At 36.6% G+C, this 18,959-nt stretch overlaps 1 protein-coding gene across 1 annotated transcript in view; it reads right to left on the reverse strand.

Moving 5' to 3' along the window:
- The window catches only part of LOC114140274 (semaphorin-7A), a 52,293-nt gene that overhangs the window by 20,624 nt on the left and 12,710 nt on the right, over positions 1–18,959 (reverse strand). Inside the window, exons 3-10 of the mRNA XM_028010041.1 lie at positions 15,669–15,731; positions 9,454–9,549; positions 9,038–9,143; positions 5,437–5,544; positions 5,006–5,145; positions 2,315–2,493; positions 724–832; positions 303–513 (exon numbers count right to left, since the gene is read on the reverse strand). Coding sequence (XP_027865842.1) covers positions 303–513; positions 724–832; positions 2,315–2,493; positions 5,006–5,145; positions 5,437–5,544; positions 9,038–9,143; positions 9,454–9,549; positions 15,669–15,731 — 1,012 coding nt within the window. The remainder of the gene's footprint in view (positions 1–302; positions 514–723; positions 833–2,314; positions 2,494–5,005; positions 5,146–5,436; positions 5,545–9,037; positions 9,144–9,453; positions 9,550–15,668; positions 15,732–18,959) is intronic.

The following is an 18,959-nucleotide window of genomic DNA, read 5'->3' on the forward strand; positions in this document are numbered from 1 at the left end:
AACAGTTACAAAAATGTAATTCTTGACACTGTAATGCTGCACCAATAGGGAGTAACAATGATCTCCTCTTTTAGTGGCAGTTTATCCAGTCAGGAATCAATCAGAGCCGAGAGGAAATTAAAAAACTGGGTTCAGAACAAGCAATTTTCCAGAAAGAACAGGTATAAAATGAGTTAAAACAGTCAGATTTTGAAATTTTGTGGTGTAAACATGGATTTTTTTCAATAAATGAAAACTCTCTAAACAAAATTTTACACATGTAGCCACTCTTAACATTTTGACACACAAATGTGCACACGTACCTGTTCCGAGGTACAGGACAGTGTAATGCTCATCATTGACTGCCAGGACAATATCTGCAACAGCGTGGGTGATTTGATCATCTGTGGGGAGGTCAAGTGGATTCACACCAACCGGCCGAATTACATCCTCAATTTCAGGGTAGTATCTCATGATGCCAAGGTTTTTGACGTTGTTCTGAGCATCTGCTGGTGATGGACTTTTACGTACACACTGAGAAGAAAGGCGGAATAATCGAATTACATCAGACTGGATTGTACAAAAAGCAAAACATCCTGAATAAAGAGCACAAAATTGCTTCTCCCTTATTACCATTTTTAAAATAACATTTTAGTCACTAAATTACAGACTGACTCATGCTTTTACACATATTGTCTCTGCACTGTGAAAAATATAGGAAAGAAAAAAGGCAAATTTTCTTACCATCCCTGGTCGAGTGCCACCAAATGAGCTGCTGTAGCCTTTCAGTTTAGAATTAGAGAAGGCTCGATCAATATCTTCAATGGAATAGGCACAGACCACCGTTCTTCCCCTAAAATGGAGGAAAAAGTAAATTAATCCTCGAAAAGGTATTTAGGGTGTTATGTGGGAAACTTGTTTATTCAACCTTTCACCTTGAAATAAGAAATTGGAAGCATTTTTTTTTGTTACCCTAATATTTAACATCTTTTTAATTTCTGTGCAAATTAGATTAGTTTGTGGCACACCAAGGATTAGTCACTGCCCATAGTCATTTACTCCTTCCTTTTTGATATATGAAATGAATTCTTTTGTTTCCTAAAAGTGCATCTTATTAAATAAAAAATAATTGAAAACTACATTTCTGTTGGTAATTCAATTCAAAATGTGAAGCTCAATTTGCAGTATGAGGGACTGCTTCAATGCAGAGGTGGCTCTGCACTGAAGGGGTTAAGGAAGTCCAGATTGCTTTAATGGCGGCCTTCAGCTTCTCTGCATTGTTGGCTCTGGTGCCTCTTCTTGACAACACTCCACAGATTCTCTATGAGATTTAGGTCAGACTCATTTTCTGGAAATGGCTTTTAGAGCAAGTATTGGTGCTTTTAGCAGTGTGGGCAGGTGACAAGTCCTGCTGCCAAAAGTAATTTGCATCTCCACAAGGCTTTTCAACAGAGGGAAGTAGAAATTACTGGTAGACGTCTGCTTTGACTAAACCATACAACTGGAATTTACTTCTTAGAGTTGATTGCATTTGATTTCATTTAAAAGTATCAGAGTAAAGAGGGCTGCAATCAAATGCAATTATTTTAAACTCTATGGCAAAAGCAAAGCACAATCATATATATTTTTATTAAAAGATTTGTCTCTTAACACCACTGCTTTGATGACAATTGAGCTCAAGATAATTGAGTGGATTTTATTCATACAGCATAAATAGAGAATCAAGGTTATTTTGGTGCTCTTTGTAAAAATGTGAAAGGTCTAGTTAGTACAAACCTTGTTTTTTTATTATTTCATCAGCCTCTAATTCATCAGTTAGAGCTCAGTCCAACACAGTTCAAATAAATTCATTTCAAATGCTTAGCTTAAAACAATCAGAATCAGTAAATTATAAAACACCAGTCATCACGAAGTTGGCTGAATGGTTTACCATGTTCTATTTTAGATAAGTTTCTTTATCATTTATTTGTTTAAAATAGAGTTTAATTCATACAATTTCAAATATAACTGAATCATCTCAATCTCCACATAAAAAAAAGAAAAAACAAACAAACCTCACAGTAAGTTGCAAATAACTGATATACCCTTAGCATAAATAATGAATTTTGACCAGGTCTTATTAAATTCATCTTGATACCCACTCACTGTACATCTTATTTTTTCCAGACCCAACCCCAACATTATATCTTCAATCCAATGAGCATTAAGCTTGCTTCAAGTTGGTTTAACATGTCCTAAGAAGCAGTATTACAAAATCGTACATATGTGTCTAGCTTTCTTACAGAGCCAATCATACTTTTGGGTAGAATTAAAAGGTTGCCATGTTTGCACCTACCATGCGTTGGAAAAAAGGCCATACATGACTCCAGCCCTCTTGTCCTGAGCTGTCAGGACCACAGCCTGCTTCATGTTGTTGTACTGCTGCTGTGTGTTGCCTGCGCCACACATCACCCGAACCTTGAAAAAGGTGGTAAAAGATTCTGGCAGGAGGGCTTTGATGCCCCCTTCATCCACCTGGAAATAACACAGAGGGGCTCTTATTAACAATGACACAAAGGGGCAGCCAGGTCTGCAGGCTGATTGTGTTTTTGATCGCTTTGTGTTTATTGCCCGTGACACAGTTCTGTCCCACAACACAGAGCAGCAGAACCTCATTTCCCTCTGAAAAGAATTATTTCACTATTTATTTTAGAAAGCTTTGGATATTAAGTCCAAGATGTTTATTATCTACTTACTTCATTTAGAGCTCAGTGATTAAAAATTTAGTTATATTTTTATTGCAATAAGCAGTCTCTGAAATAATAATGACAGTTTCTACTGAGATATATAAATTTCACATTCTTTTTCAGTGCCTTTGTGAAAAAGGAGAAAACCTGTTTTATGTTTTCCTTCCAGACTGATTTCAGTCATATCAGTGGTTTTGCAGTTTGAAGGAAACTATTGAACCTTAAATATATTTTCTCTTTTGCTTAGAGACACTACAGAGTTACAACAGGTGGGCTCATCCATGTTCCTCCCAGAAACAAAGCCAAGAAATGCTAAGTAAAAAAAAAAAAAATCACTTAAAAAATTAAGACATTTCATAAAGAGCTGCGACTTGTTATTGATCAGTAAATATGAAAATATACCTCTTCAACATTTCCTCATTACATTTAAGGTTCTTGATTTGAATTTAGAGGATGAGTCACGGCTCACACAGAGCTGCAGGTGTTTTGCCTTTGAGAGCTAATTAGAAAAACACCTGATTTGATGCTGCTGATTGCAACGTTTGATTAAAAGCATCCTCCAAGCAAAGCAGCATATTTCACTCTACAATGACAGATTCAGTCTTCTGAGAGACTGTAAAACATTAAAATAATTTTATAGGAAATGTAGCACAATTCACACCTGGAGATCCATTGCATCTTCAAGTGCCTCACGTATATTCATCAAAACAACTACCGTGGTGCAGAAATAGAGCTAGCAACCTGTAATTTTTTATCTTTTTTTACTTATCTATTGATTTTATTTTCAGTCAAAACACTTCATCCAGAAAGGCTCTCCCACATTATTGGTTATTAAATGAATATTTACACCTCCATAAATGAACAACATTCAAAGCTAATAAAGTATCACTACTATGTTAAATGCTAAACCACAGTTTTTCTCTGAATTTGGTTCTTTTCTAACTCCAAATATGACGATATCACTTGAAATGTGATTTATAATAATTGTTATTATAATAATTGTTTTAGATGTTGAGGTGCACAAATGAATAGTGTTTATACCTCTGGTATTCAGTACAAAACGTTGTAGAGAATAATGAAGTTGTTGTTTGCATTACTGATTGAGCACTCAGAAAGGAGAACATTTTATTTCTTCCATGAATGACATTACCACAAATACAGTGTTTTAAGTTTTAACAGGGCATGACAATCAACCTCCTCAGATCCCACTAATACCCCTGATGAGAAAGTCTTATGTGGAAAATATTTTTAATGAACAATAACTTAAGAAAAGAAAACGGCTTCAATTAGTCTGAATTATGTATGTGGTTTATAAGTATTTATGGTTATGTAATCTTTGACCCTCAATCTTGTGAATAACTCACTTTTATAAAGTTTATTACAGTCCTGATTCCCATCTGGGTTTTATTTTAGTGTGACACCCAAGATCAACACTTAGCCCCTTCTAGCCCTCTTTAAAAACTTCCTGGGTGTTCAGCAATCTTAAGGAGCCATTTAATATAAATTTTATTATCAATTTATACATTGATAAATTTCCATATTTTGAATATTATGCACTAAGTTACATGATATGAAGAAATGCAGCCAATAGAAATACAGAAACCTGTTGATCTGATTTTAATCCTACATGATTCAGCTCCCATCTGTCACCTAAAGTCTCTGCTCCAGACAACAGACTTTGGTCACAATGTTATCAAGCACTTGCAATATCAGCATAGTAATTCATCAGAGTTTTTTCATCACAAATACAACATATTTGCCCTGACGTTTTCAATATTTTTTTATTGGTAATATATTTGCAAGGTTAGAAGAGAAGCATGTTGGTCACCTTGATTTTAAGTTTTATGTTGGATGAAATAAAATTACGCTGGTAGTGTATGAGACACTGTTAAAATAAGATTTTTTAAAATTATTATAGGGAATGGGAGAGTGTTTCTTCAAGTCAGAGTGAAGGTTTACATTTTCTCAATCAACCATGAGGCCACCAATAAAGGACACAAGTGGCTTCTGTAGATCTCTTGCTGTGACCCAGCTAGATTCTGAACATCTGTGAAGACGACTAAAAATGGAAGAGTGGGAAGATTCCCAACAGGATTTGAAGCCACTGATGCTGCCAAATGTACTGAAAACCATAGACACATGAATTTAGATGTTTGTATATGCTGTATGTTGGGCTGATGTTTGGCAAATATAAATTTAGGCAATTCTAGCTTACCTGACACAGGAAATGTTGGATTTTATGCTTATTTATATAGGGTGTACTATATGAATTTGGTAAAAACTGTATGCAGACTCTTTACCGTGCAGATTCGACCTATGCGGGCCCTGTGTGGCTCCTCATCCACTCGGGCTGTTTTGTTGAACTCCGTGAAGAAGAAATAGATCTCCTCTTTGTACTTTTCCGAGGCAGGGATTATGGATGCTCCAGCAAACTGAGGATCTACAGGTGAGATTTAAATATATCCACAGAGATCAAATACATCAACGCTTAAACTAAAAGCATTACTGCACTTCTTGTGCAGTTATTTCCTATCTTAAAAAAAGAACCATGTGAGATTCTACATGAGCATCTGATTGGAAAGACAGTTTGACAGCAGTCGTGATTACACCTACATGGTTTTGTCCCTATGGGAACGATAGTAGATGATTTACAGAGAGCACCACCCACCATCTCCATATGCAATTATCTAAACGTGTACACCTTCTGCGTGACTCCCCCCCACCTACTCACTCAGCAGCCAAACATTTTCCGTCTTCAGGAGTTTCTGGGAGCCAAAAGTACGACGGATCAAGCCGGTGTGACCTCCTACTGATGACATGGCCGAATACAGACTCCCATCTGAGACAGGCGGAAAAAACAAAAGATGCACAGGAGAAGAAATGGTGAGTGGCAGGTAATAAAAAACAGGGCACACTTGGCAAATCAGTACAAGGTTGAAATGGAGGAGAGGGGCGCCTGGAGTGACACAAGAAGAGAATTGACTATGGCGAAAAGAGGGGAAGACAAAGAGGAGAGAACATTAAATACAGAGTTTAGAGGGAAAAAAGTAGGGCCTGGGAGACAAAGACAGAATATAAAAAAAGCAGGGCAGAGAATAGGGAGCCAAGAGCAAAGTAAAGACAACATTATAAAGCAGAGCAGCTTTTGCTCCCATGAGCTACAAATGACCATATTGTTACAATTCAATGCAGAGCTGTCTCCATAGCAATGCAGAGGGGGAAGCATTTGAAATCATGGCAGTAACATCTTAATCAGGACTGATCAGTATGTAGATGCCACTGAACTCAAGCAAAGGGGTCGACTCATTGCATGCACAATCAACCCCCCCATGTGGAGGAGCAGCCAAACCCTCACTGATTTAAGTGCCTCTTCAAACAGCCCATCTGCATTAGATGGTTGAAGAAACACACAATTTGCAAGTCCCTCTTCATGCACAATGACTACTGAAGGTCAGTTTAATTAGATACAGCCCTATTTAGGCAATGTTATGCAAGACTTAATACCTACACACTCAAGGGTTTCATTTGAAGAGTCTTATTTTTTGTGTTGTGAAGCTTTGTCTGTAATTTGCAAGTGCAAGTAAATCCAGCCTTATATATGAATTGTCTTTACATACAAAAGAAATCTAAGCTAGATTTGAAAAAATATTGAGTAAAAATCTTTACAGAAATAGGTCAGATGTTGTCATACCATTCACATCAGGTTCAGCGATCTGCCGAAGCCAAGTTGTAACAAAATACTAAGTTTACTAAAATTAATGTATGCATTATCTAAGTCTTAGCTGGGGACCAAACAAAACCTGGGGAGCAAAGCTTTTAAGTTTTTCTTTTTAAAATTTATGATAGGAAAAATAAATAAAATTAAATTGGTCTCAAAAACTTACCATAGCACTATTTAGTACAGTGTCTGTTTTGGCAGTTTTTCAAATAACTATTGTAACGCTTTATCTCTCTATGTCTTATAACTCTGGTTTAAGTTGGAACATTTTATTAAGTTGCTGTTGTGAGCCACTCCTATGCTGTACAGACAAACTGTAGGTTATTTTCACAATTCCCTTGACAACCTCTTCTCCATGGCAATATCATAAATTTACGCAGGAATACCTGACCACAGAGCTGATGTAGGAAATGTATAACTATAGAAAAACTACTTGAACAATCTAACTACAGAATACTTAAGGACACAGATGACTATAGAAATGCCCTTTGGAATAGTCAAACTACAGAACACACTACAGTATTTTCTAAAAACATCCAACTTTGTGATGTAAATGGCAACTTTAGTAACTGCAAACGGTTTATTGAACTCAAAAGTTGGAATTTCTCAGTAGCAAGACTGATGAATTAATCTGTTAAAATAGACTTCTTCTGTTGGCCCTGACCTCAACATAAAACATGGCTGCCCTACTGATAAAACTGCATTCAATCTCTAAGAAAAAGATTGGATTTCTACTTGTTTAGTTTTTATCTCAATAAATCAGTCTTGTATATTGTACCATATTACTACCTCTATGAATAAATGTTCTGATACAGAGTCTGCATACATACAAGTGCAACTCAACTAATTCTTACCAGAATTCTTGCCTGGTCACTGCACACAATAATGACTAAATCCTACTGGTTTTCTACTATGCATTTGGAGAACATATGGGAGTGATGTAATAAACTTTGAGTTCAACTGGAACTCAATATTTCACTTAGATACACTGGTCGTGATTTTCAATTCTTGTCTCCAACTGTAGCTTAAGAACACATTTGATCCAAATAAGTAATTTGTTCTTATGTTAGGATTAGTCATCTGCCAAAATGAGTGATTTTATTTATATTGCAAAATGACTCAAGTTACTCAGCCCACAGTGGATTTTATAACAAATCTTTTTTTAGTCAATATTAATAAACCTTTTATGTGATTAAGTTCCAACTATAACCAAATATAACTTAATAATAAAGAAGCAAACTATAGTTTGATTATGAGTCTAAATAAGTCAGAGCTTTCAGTACTAGACAACATAATAACTTTTATGGTGAGTCTGTATAATCATCACAAAGCATTTTGCACTTAACATTCCGAGGGACTTCAGAGAAAAGAAACCTTTAGTCATCTTCATTACACGAATAGAAGATGATTATGAGAGCAAGATTGCTCTTGGCAGCCCAGGATTCACAAGTGTCACGTTGTTTCTCCTGACACAAATAGGCCGAGTTAATATGAAGACCTGAAGGTGGCTTTACTCCAGAGTAAGACAGGTGCCAAGGAGACAAGGAGGCTTTAGAAATAGATTGAAACACTTCTACAGAACCAAATGCTAAAGAAAATCGATCTACTCATTAATTTCTAATTTCTACTGCATTAAAACACTCACTTACTCCCCAAATAATATTTATCTTGTTCATCTCTATGCCTTAAACAAATGCATGGAAAATAGATTTAGATTTAATGTACAGAAAAAGCAGATACATAGAAAGAGATCCTGCATCAGATACAAGTATGGGCTAGGCATTAATATTATTACAGGTCAAAAGAAACATGTTGGTGAATTTCAAAAATTACTTTAAACTAAATATGCAAGGGGTAGCAAAACCTTTATTCTTTACAGTACATGAGTGGTGGAAAACTAAGACTGAATGAGAGAAGTTCAGTCAGGAAAGGCAATGTCAAAGCTATTTGCAAAAAGTATTCTCCAACATCATAACATGTCTGCTTATTTTATTTTGAAAATAGCATAATTTAATCATTTTAAGGCAGCATGGAGATCCTAAGCATGGCTTAGAGAAATAACATTGCGCCCTTCTGCTCAGACATGTTGACTGTATATTTTATGTATTTGCATGATGATTTTAATGATGACATTTGATAAAATGTAATGATCATTGCTTGTTTCATAATGTGTTACTGTATGATGTTTATATGGGGTAAGGCACTTTGAACTACCTTGTTGCTGAAATGTGCCTTATAAATAAACTTGAACTTGACTTGACATGCAAAGAACATGCATAAAAATATGCATCATTTCCACATGCACCATCCCTTGGCTGCCTTTTATCTTACTTCCACGTTTTCATCCTCTTCCCTGCAAATATAACTCACTGGATCCAATTTTGGGTGCAAAATGAATTCAGTAAGTGTTCCTAATTTAGAACCAATACTTCAAATCACTCAGATTTTTCACCAACTGTTAAATGACTTGGAACTTGTACCACGGAGTCTGATGTTTTGCAGCAGTTGCTTCCTCAGATATTAAATTACAAATAAAATCTTTGATATTTCCTCTCTTTTCATCTAAACCTGAATTTTTGAAAGGAAAATAGTTTTCATTTTTGGAATTCATTACCTGCAGGCAAGTTGATTGACTTCTGCGAAGGGAAGGGAGGTGAGATGTGAGAGGCTGGCGCTATCATCCCACCGCCTTGGACGTCTGTCAGCACCGTGTCATTTACCTGCAGGGGAAAGGTGCAAGATATTGGAGCCAAGCGGAGGTCTCCTTGAGGTCTGTCTCATTACATGTTTTACCCTTCACTCACTGGGTAAACTTCAATTTATCTGTGAAGGATCACATTGAAGTAAGAACATTCTCTTTGAGTGTAAATAACTGTTAGCCTTCATTTTATGAACAGAAGAAATAAGTGAGGAAATAGATATATGCTGTTTGCAGCTGCTCTACAGATGGCTCAATTTACTGCAGAAAGCTCTTATGGCAGCAGAAAGAGAGACAGGGAAACTCAAAGGAATTTATCTGTAGATATTTACCAGCATCCAGCATCTGGGGCTTCCAGCATTCGTCCCACATACTATGAATGTGTCATTAACTTTCTGAAGGACGGTGATGAAATTGTCGCACTCCATCTGTTGAAGAAAAAGAAAGTGAGTGAGACAGAAAAGGGAAAAAACATCAAGGAAGGATGCAGAGGATAGGGGAGTACAATATGCTGTTTCTTTTAGGGTTTAAGGATTAAAGAGAAGGGGAGAGAAACGGAAAAGGGTGAAAGGGGGATTAAAGAAAAAAGAGAAGAAAACAAAAGACAACAGGAAGTCTACCACGGGACTCAAGCAGTGGAAGGTAGAATAGAGGGATGGAGACACAAAGCAAAAGTGCAACAGAAAACAAACAGATTACTGGAGAAAAATGGGCTGCTGAGAAAAGATTGGAAGCCTTCCATGTTTGGCACATTTGGCAGACAGCAGAAAAGGCTTAGACCTGCAGTACAATACTGCAATGCTGCATATGCATCACTTCATCAATAGGGACAAATAATGGACTGCACTGTACACAAATGGATGCAGAATGAATATGGTTACAGAAATATTCTTAATGAATAATCAGTTTTTAGGAAGTTTTGCTCATCCTTTATCAAGACTTTTAAAAAGTGTTTAAAGAGGCGTTTTTTTTCTCATGTTGAAAATAACGAGAACATCAGTTTAGATACATATCCAGTGATGGTAGAGAAGCATTGTTAAAATCCAGAATGAGGATTGGACATGTGTAGGTGGGTATGTAGGTGGCTGGATAGGTGGTAGAGTGGGATGAGATTTTATTTTACTTCTTTTATTTTGTGTCCACACGCATTTCAGTTTTTGAAAGACATAGTTGCTGGTGTATGTTTGGGCATTGATTTTTGATGTTCACGATTAAATGGAGAGCTGAAGTTAAAATGTGTGAGCTGTAGAGTCACAGTTGCCCCTGACACTGGGACTGATATTTTCTACCTGGCAAGACAAGACAGGTTTATATGTTGTTGGGTCCATATGTCACCCCTTAACCAAATCCTTTGACATTTCTGTTCATTTCACATGCTGTATATGTTTTATATTGTTTTTGAGCACTTTTGCAACCACCTTAAGAAATTCACATGAGGAACTGTTCAAATATAAACCTATATCTCTTGATAAAAATATGTTTCTAGTGGATAAGTTGCAGCTTGTGGTTATAATATACCAAAAGAGCTGTGAGTGAGTGCAAACCATTGTAGTTGTTTAGATTTAAACAGTGTATGTCACATAACTATTTGATATTTCAATTACCTGTGACAAAGTTTGGCTTTAATCCTCTGATAACAGACAAATTGACTGGGAATTATAATGAGCAGAAACATCAGAGTCCCCATACACCTTCTCTAAACACACAGTAGTTTCAATGTCCACAGCATGATCACCAAGGATCGCTCACCAAGAGTGAAAAACACATTACAGAGATGGTTTTACACACTGATTAATACCACCTGGAATTAAAAAACCTATCTTCAAGAGTGGGAGCGCTTTTTATATCAGCCTGAAAAACCCCAAGTGAGATTTGATTGAGTCATGCAGACTTTGTAGGTTGATTTTTTTTTTTTACTCCTCCCGTATTCAGGAAGAACTGTCATGTTCAGCCCTAAGAAACAGTGTGTGTGTTCCTGATAAACTTATGCAGAGCTAGACAGAGTTCCCACATGCAGAATGCTTGATTCATCTCCATCTAACCTTCTGTATTGCTTTCAACACAGAAGGTGAAACATGCTTCTTTTGCTCACATTTTATCTGAATTCCAAGTTTCACAAGTAAATGCATTCTGTCTATTTATTGTTCAAGTTAATGTATAAAAGATGAATAGTTTCATAGAAATAAACAACAGAAGTGTTAAAACACTGAACTCGAGTCTCTCTCATGAATCTGTTGGGTCGAGCCAGACATAAGTGCAGACTGAGCACATCACATCCAACAGACAGGCAAAACGCAGTTGCGGCCAAAAAGGTCTGACTTTCAGTGTGAATGTCAGAGTAAAGGTTGAAGTCAATCAGGCTGTTACAAAAAACCTATAGTTGTTAGACCAAATTCACTAGTTCTGGTATATTTTATGTTATGCAGTGGAGTCTTTAAATTGTTGAATCATCTGAGAAAATATTGTCAGGTTAAAAAGGATGCCGTTAGCATGAAAACATTTCACTCATATCAAGATTTAACAAATGTTTCAAACCATTACATCGTATAGACCTTTAATCTTTTAAATTATAGTGTGAAAGTGTATCAGTTATATTATAATATATATTTTTTTCATTTAACCCTTAATCAACCAGCTGAGTTAATAAGAACAAATTCTTATTTACATGAATGACCTGGCGGAGAAGGAAGAACACAGAAAGATCAAGCAGCAGACTTTTACAGTAATCAACAAACAGCAACACGGTTGAGGTCAGGGGTGTCAAACTCAATTTCACCAAGGGTCACTTCAGCATATTGGCCACCCTCAACGGGCCACATTGACGGTATAAATCAGGAATGCCCAAGAGCAGTCCTCCAGACTGCAACTTTTAGATGTGTCCCTGCTAAAACATTTCCCAGACAAAAGTCGACTTCCCTCATTAGCAGCAACTCAGTTCTGTAGAGGCCTATGAATGAGTCAATGATCCAGGTGTGTTAGAGAAAGAAAGTTGCAGAGTGATAGGTCTGTAAAACTAGACTTGGGCAACCCTAGCATAAATGTATAAATTAAACAACATCTCATATTGTTAAATAACTGATTTTATGTATTCAAGTTTTAAATATTACATTTGAGTTTGCATGGATGTAAAATTACTGCTCAGTTTAAAAATTACAATTTTAAAATTTTTAAGCTGCTCAGCTAAACTTCGCTCTTTAGCTCGTTACCTTGTCGATGTTTCAGTTTTATTCGCTGGGAAAATTATTCTTTGTCTGCTTTAAAGATAAGCAGACAAAGAATAAAAACAAGTTTTGATATTAACTCTCAACTTCATTCACAAAACTTTTTCATTATTTATTACGAACATGTATTTCACATAAGAACAAAACAATTAGGTGATGTTGCCTGTCCTTGAACACAAAGCTGATCCTCTTCACCCTGTCACCAACTCACACATCCTCATTGTGTTGTGTTCTGTAAATAAACAAAACACAAGCAAAATCAATAAACTATATGCATATTCCATTATACTGAGTTTTGGTTTTACATTCATTCTATTTAAATTTAGTTTGATCGTGCTTACCAATGTTTTCTGGCCGGATGTCTGGCACAGTTTTCCCCTGGTCAGTTCGTCGATGTCCGGTTTTAGTTCTTGTGCTGTTGCAATCCGCAAAACGGCGTGTAGGTTTTCGTCAGTAATGCGCGATCTGGTCTTGGTCTTGTTTAAATTCATTATTGAAAACATCTGTTCGCACAGATAGGTGCTTCCAAACATGGACAAAACACGAGCTGCGTGGAGTCGAAGCTGTGGCATCAAATCAGGGGGCAGGAGACGGTAAAAGTCCTCGATTGAAACATCATGGGACTTCGCTCTTTAGCTTGTTAGCTTGTCGATGTTTCAGTTTAATTCGCTGGGAAAATTAATAATCAGCTTGAGGTGACTCTCCTGCACTCTAGTGGCGAGAAGCCATAATGTTGGCTGGTAACAATCGGAAGGCATTATGGGAGATGTAGTTTATAGTCAATTCGTGCTCAAAACCTATTTTAAGTTAATTAATGGGGCCGTAAAACGGTGGTGGGGGGGAGAGGGCCACATAAAATGACGTAGCGGGCCACATGTGGCCCGCGGGCCTTGAGTTTGACACGTGTCATAAAACAATAAAAAACAATACTTAGACATCTGCAGGTTTCAGACAGCATCTTCTTTAGAATATCTTTAAACGTTGGTGCTCAGCTTAAATACTGAGCACCATTGTATTATTTCTCCATATTTTGATTTAATTGTGGGAACATTAACCATAATGTGTTGGGCAGAGCACAGATTATTGGGAATCAAAGATAGGGCAGAGATTAACCTACTAGACATTTTATAAACAAACACATACCAGTGAGTTTTCCTTCGTTTTTGAAGGACGATCAGTTAATAAAAGACTGCATATTACGGACAACAGCAATGTCTGTAAAAAAAAAGGCATTAGTTATGCCAAATACAGAAGTGTGGTATGAATCACACCACTTCCTGAATTGTATTAAATGTTTATTTTTATTCATGTATGGGCTTTAAATGCTTCAATTTCAGTAATGAACATCAATGCAAACACCTTTTGAGGATTCCACATGTGCTATTTTGAAACAACTGTTACACTTTCCAAAAGGCATAGGGCAAGTCTGCTATAGATTTATTTATAATGTAGCATGAGTTGGAGAGGGGGCTTCAGAACATAATCAGTGGCAGACCAGCTCGCGGTAGGTAGTCACCACTGACACCGTGTAGCTGTGAGTAATACCGCAGCCTCGGGATGACACAGCTGTCAGACTGAGACGGTGGTTTATTAAAGCTGCAAGCCGAAAACATGCAGCACTGTGTGTGTTGACTGAAAAATTGTATTAAAGCTTTTGTTTTCCTGCGCTTTGTGACGTTGGTGGCATACCGGTGTCAGAAGCAGAGCAGGTTCAAACTGTAACAAGAAGATTAAACCTAAGCAAAAATAATGAAACATGTCCTGCTAAATCCTCGCCCACATAAAACAGCAGAACAATCAGCCACAGGATACTGTTAGAGATTAATTTCCAAATATGAGTAAGGTTGATGCACCAAGCAGTCATATCAGAAGTCATAACAATCTTTAGAATGTTACAAAATAAATGTAAAATTCCAGGACTGAACTGGAAGCTGTATTCTCTGGTAATATATGTATTTATTCAGGGGAATGCAGAAGCTATTGTGTGAGGAGGCACTAACATGCATAATAAAACAATGTACCTTCAGGCAGTAACATGTAGAAGGTCCAGCTGCTTCTCCCACCAAGAACTGAGACCATAAGCATGATGTTGAATGCCTTTTTTCTCAGAAAAAATATTGTTTCAATGTGTTTTCAAGTTTCTATTAATGATTCTAACTTGAGTCTAAATGAAAAAAAATACATTTTGAAAAAATAAACTTGTAGTGTGTGTTATAAGGATGTATACTACTGCATTAGGACTGATTTTATTTTTTTCTGACATCATTATCTCTTTTATGTCTTTTTCAAACTAAAGCTGCTGTCACACTGTTCATCTTTCCATGTGTGATGATTTACTAAAAATGTGTTTTGCACAGGTTTAAGCATGAGTTAATATAAAGTACTGGTACCTGAAAGTAAAATTTCTGAACATGTGTAGCTTTTTATGTTCTTTTAATTAGTGTATATTAGTATTAAAGGTGTGAAATGCACAGCATTTTTTGTTGTTGCCATATCTGAGTTGTTGTTGCAGATAATTCTAAATCAATGGTACATGTGCTGGAGTTCTCTCTACTCTGATTAAAGAAAGGCTAAAGCTAAATTATTCTACAAAACATTTGTATTGTGACCTTCAAAACCTCCTTTAATTGTCTTTCAACACTTTAATTATCTAAATCAAACCACATAATTAGCAGCACTTATGATGATTTCACAATTTCTAGTTCAGCTGGTGGTTAAAAGCTGTGTAGCAGTCTGTTGGTTTTACTTTTAAAGTTAGGATATAATTTGCCTGATGGTAGGAATTCAAAAGGTTCATGAAGACAGTTGTGACACTTTAATGATTCTTTCTGCTCCCCTCACTGTAGAAGCTTCTTACATCCTACATTGAAGTGGATTTACTACAAGCTTTCAGTTGTTGCGAATCCTGTGAAGATGCAGTTTACTTAAAAAATAAGGTATTTTCTGGGACAAGTTTACATATTTTGTAAAATGTATCTATCTTTACTAATTCTTAATTTCTATTTTTCTCTCTGAGAAATTGATGTAAATTATTCAATGCAATTAAGTGCTCAGTCAAGTGTGCAGTGTTTGTTTTGAGGTAGGACCATCTCATGTGTAATTGTATTCCATCTACATAAATTACCACTTTTTGATGTCTTTATGTATCATTGTATGTTTATCTGGTTCATCCAAGTCTAGAAACACAGGTCTTTCACAGTCATACGTTATTGTGCTGAATATAATGGTGATGAGAAACAACATGCTAGTGAGACAAATGCACTGATTGAGCTGGTTAGGGTTGTGCAGAAGAGATGGAGGTTCTGACAGTGAGGATGAGTTTTTACCTCATCTGGAGAAGCTTTTGCCTTGCAGGTATCAATTGCAGTCTGATCCGATGCCGCTGGGATCTGTGGGAGGAAGGACGGCTTATTTTGTGCCAAGTTATTTCACACTAAACTCTTTCAGTCTCACAACAGCCTCTAGAACACAGTCCTCACAAATGACATTCATATTGCTTGCTTTTTCTCAGGATGTGAGGTATTTCATTCTATATATTTTTTATTATACTTCTCATTAAATGTGTGCTTTTCTTCAGTCTGCCCTGACATTTTCATGGAGACCCAGAGCTCCTCTAAGCAAATTTGCAGCACAGCCAATTATTCATATGACATTACAAAGGAAATCTTTTGATGTAATTGGTTCATTATTGAAAATCTGATGATTGTTTCTGAGCCTTTTATGCCACATCTACCATAAATTGTTGAATTTTAAAAAACATTTTTTGTTCTCTCATTTTTACGTGAAATGGATTGGTGTTCGCTTTTGATGCTTTCACGTAATAAAATATTGACTTTCCTTCCACTGTGTTCCATTAAACCACTCTCTACTGGAAATAACAGGCAAAGTGTAATTTCATTTTTTTATGACAGATACCAAGGTTCTGAAAAGTTTAAACGTCCCTGTTAAAACAGCAAGCTTTAGTGAGGTACAGAATAAGATCAAGCTATTTCCAGATATACTGTGACACTTATTCTGGACAATTCAGCTATAAAACAAATCAGTTTAAAGAAAAGATATGAAAAAATACAACGGATACCACCCATAAGTTGAGGTAAGTGCACTCATATACTAATACTTTGTAGAAGCATATTTTGATTTAATTTCAGCATCCAGTCTTTCTTGGAAGCAGTCTGTTACTACCTCACCTGTTGACCTAGCAATAATTGGCCAACCTGTTTTTCAAACTTCAAGAATACCTCTTTTCTTCCCTTAAGTGACCCCAAAGATTTTCTGTCAGATTTCGTTCTGAATTTTGAAAACTTTAAATTTTCTTCTGGTGGAACTATTCTGTTCTTGATTTTGATGTATCCTTGTACTCAGAGTGAAGCTGAAAATTATTCTGACTGTCCTTCAAAGTTTTCTAAATGACATGTTTTGCGTCAACACTGATTGGTAGTTTTCAATCCTAAAATGACAACACATTGAGTATCACCTAAAGGAAGCAGACCATCATTCTGCCACCACCATATTTCACTTTGGGTATGGTGTTTCTTTGGTGAAATGCAGAGCAGATTTGTGCCAAACTTTCCTTTTGGACTTATGATTAAAAATTGTCTGCACCCTTTTTGTACCCTTCTAATAACTGATATGAGATACTTTAAATCCTTCATAACCTCTCTGAATACTACAGTTTTAGCTGAATGATGCAAATAAGCAAATGAAAACAAATCCTGCTAAGACAACTCAACTATATTTTGGTTTAATTGATGACATCTGTGAACTAAATGTTGAAACTGAGTCAAAAAATGATTCAACAAAGTGTTACTTTAATGGTGTTCATGTTTATGCAGCGAGGGAATAGCTGCTGTTATTTTCATCCTTCAAAATATTTTTTGGCTGCCCATTGGTACAATTGGTAGAGCTGTTGCCTTGCAGCAAGAAGGTCTGCAACCCGGGGTCTTTCTGCATGGCGTTTGCATGTTCTCCCTGTGCATGCATGGGTTCTCTCCAGGTACTCCGGCTTCCTCCCACAGTCCAAAAACATGACTGTTAGGTTCTCTCTAAATCCTCCCTAGGTGAGAGTGAGTGTGTGTGTCCTGGTTGTGTGTCCTGTCTGTTTCTGTGTTGCCCTGTCCTGCAGACTGGTGACCTGTCCAGGGCGTACCCCGCCTCTCACCAGGAACGTTAGCTGGAGATAGGCACCAGCAACCCTCCCAACCCCTCTAAGCGACAAGGGTGTTAGAAAATGGATGGATGGATTTTACAGGATAAATGTCACAATTTATATGAAAAGTCTTAGAAATGATTAATCAAAAACATTTTTATCACCAGTAAACCTGACATTTTAACTTGGGTGTATTCACTTTTCAGACATTTGTCCGATTCAGAAAAATGAAGCAATCTTAACAGATCTTTTTATTCCCTTTCATCATGTTGAAGGACAACCCAGCACACTCAGACTGCAGACATATTAGAAAATATCTCTTCAATCTTTTGGCCAGCTAGTATAGTGCTGTAAGATACTCAAAGGAGTAATCTTGGGTCTATATGTTGGCAACATTAGCTCAGTTAAATATGTTCTCCCCTCTGACAAATAGCTGCAGCTTCATTATTGTATGCATGACCTAATTTCCACAGTCTTCTCTGGATCTCAGCTGCTGCTCAGGGTCAGCAGTGGGTCAGCCATTATATCTCCCTCGGCATACAAGGTTCACCATGTCACATACTTGAAACAAAATGGCAACCAAGCTTAGATTTATCATAAAGAAAACTCCAATAGTCAACAGTAGAAAGATTTTGGGGGGTGTATTAGGGGGATAAAGAAACATCAGCAATACTGACAAACTGCACTTCCTCTGAAAGTGATCAGATTTAATAGTTCTGAGACGGGATAAAATGCAAATAAATAAGAGCTGAAAACTACACAATAAAGTCAAAAGCAAGAGTCATTAAAATTTAATTGGGGAATAAACAGCAAATATCACATCTCTGAATTCATTTTTTCATCATATCTTATAAAAAAAAGTTAAGTGCTGGATAATGGTTGAACATTACTTCACCTTCAGCAATTAAAAACAAGAGACACAACCAATCAATTTATAATCACAGTGTTTACCAGTGTTGAGAACCTCCATCTTTCCCTAACCTTAACCAAAGCACATTAATTGTCTGAATCAGATTACCTCTCCCTAATTCCACTGTGGTCCATTAATGGAATTTCTTTGTATTTAAAAATGCTTTGTTAATCACAGTCAACAATTTCAATTCAGGTAATGAGCGGCAAAGTTATTTCTACATGGAAACAGCTGTTGATTTGAATACTAAGCAAAGAATAAAGGACTCCCTTTGTTACTTTTGCTTGCATTCATCATGCTAAGCTAACAGGAGGCAGGGAAAAAAACTAACAGGGGAGACATCAACCATCCCATAATGCTCCACAAACAACAAACTCAGCGTTATTTTCTAACGACTGGAAAGAAAGATTAATTTAGCTCTGCTACTGAGAATGAGTTGGAAAGGTCTGTGCATTCACTCGGTGATTTATGTTCCGACAGCAGCCCAGAAACTAAAACTGAGTGTTGTTTGACTTAAAGGCACTTCACCTTTGAATGTTGGGTGGCAGTAATGCAATTTTA

Source organism: Xiphophorus couchianus, chromosome 3 (assembly GCF_001444195.1).
Source record: "Xiphophorus couchianus chromosome 3, X_couchianus-1.0, whole genome shotgun sequence".
NCBI lineage: Eukaryota > Metazoa > Chordata > Actinopteri > Cyprinodontiformes > Poeciliidae > Xiphophorus > Xiphophorus couchianus.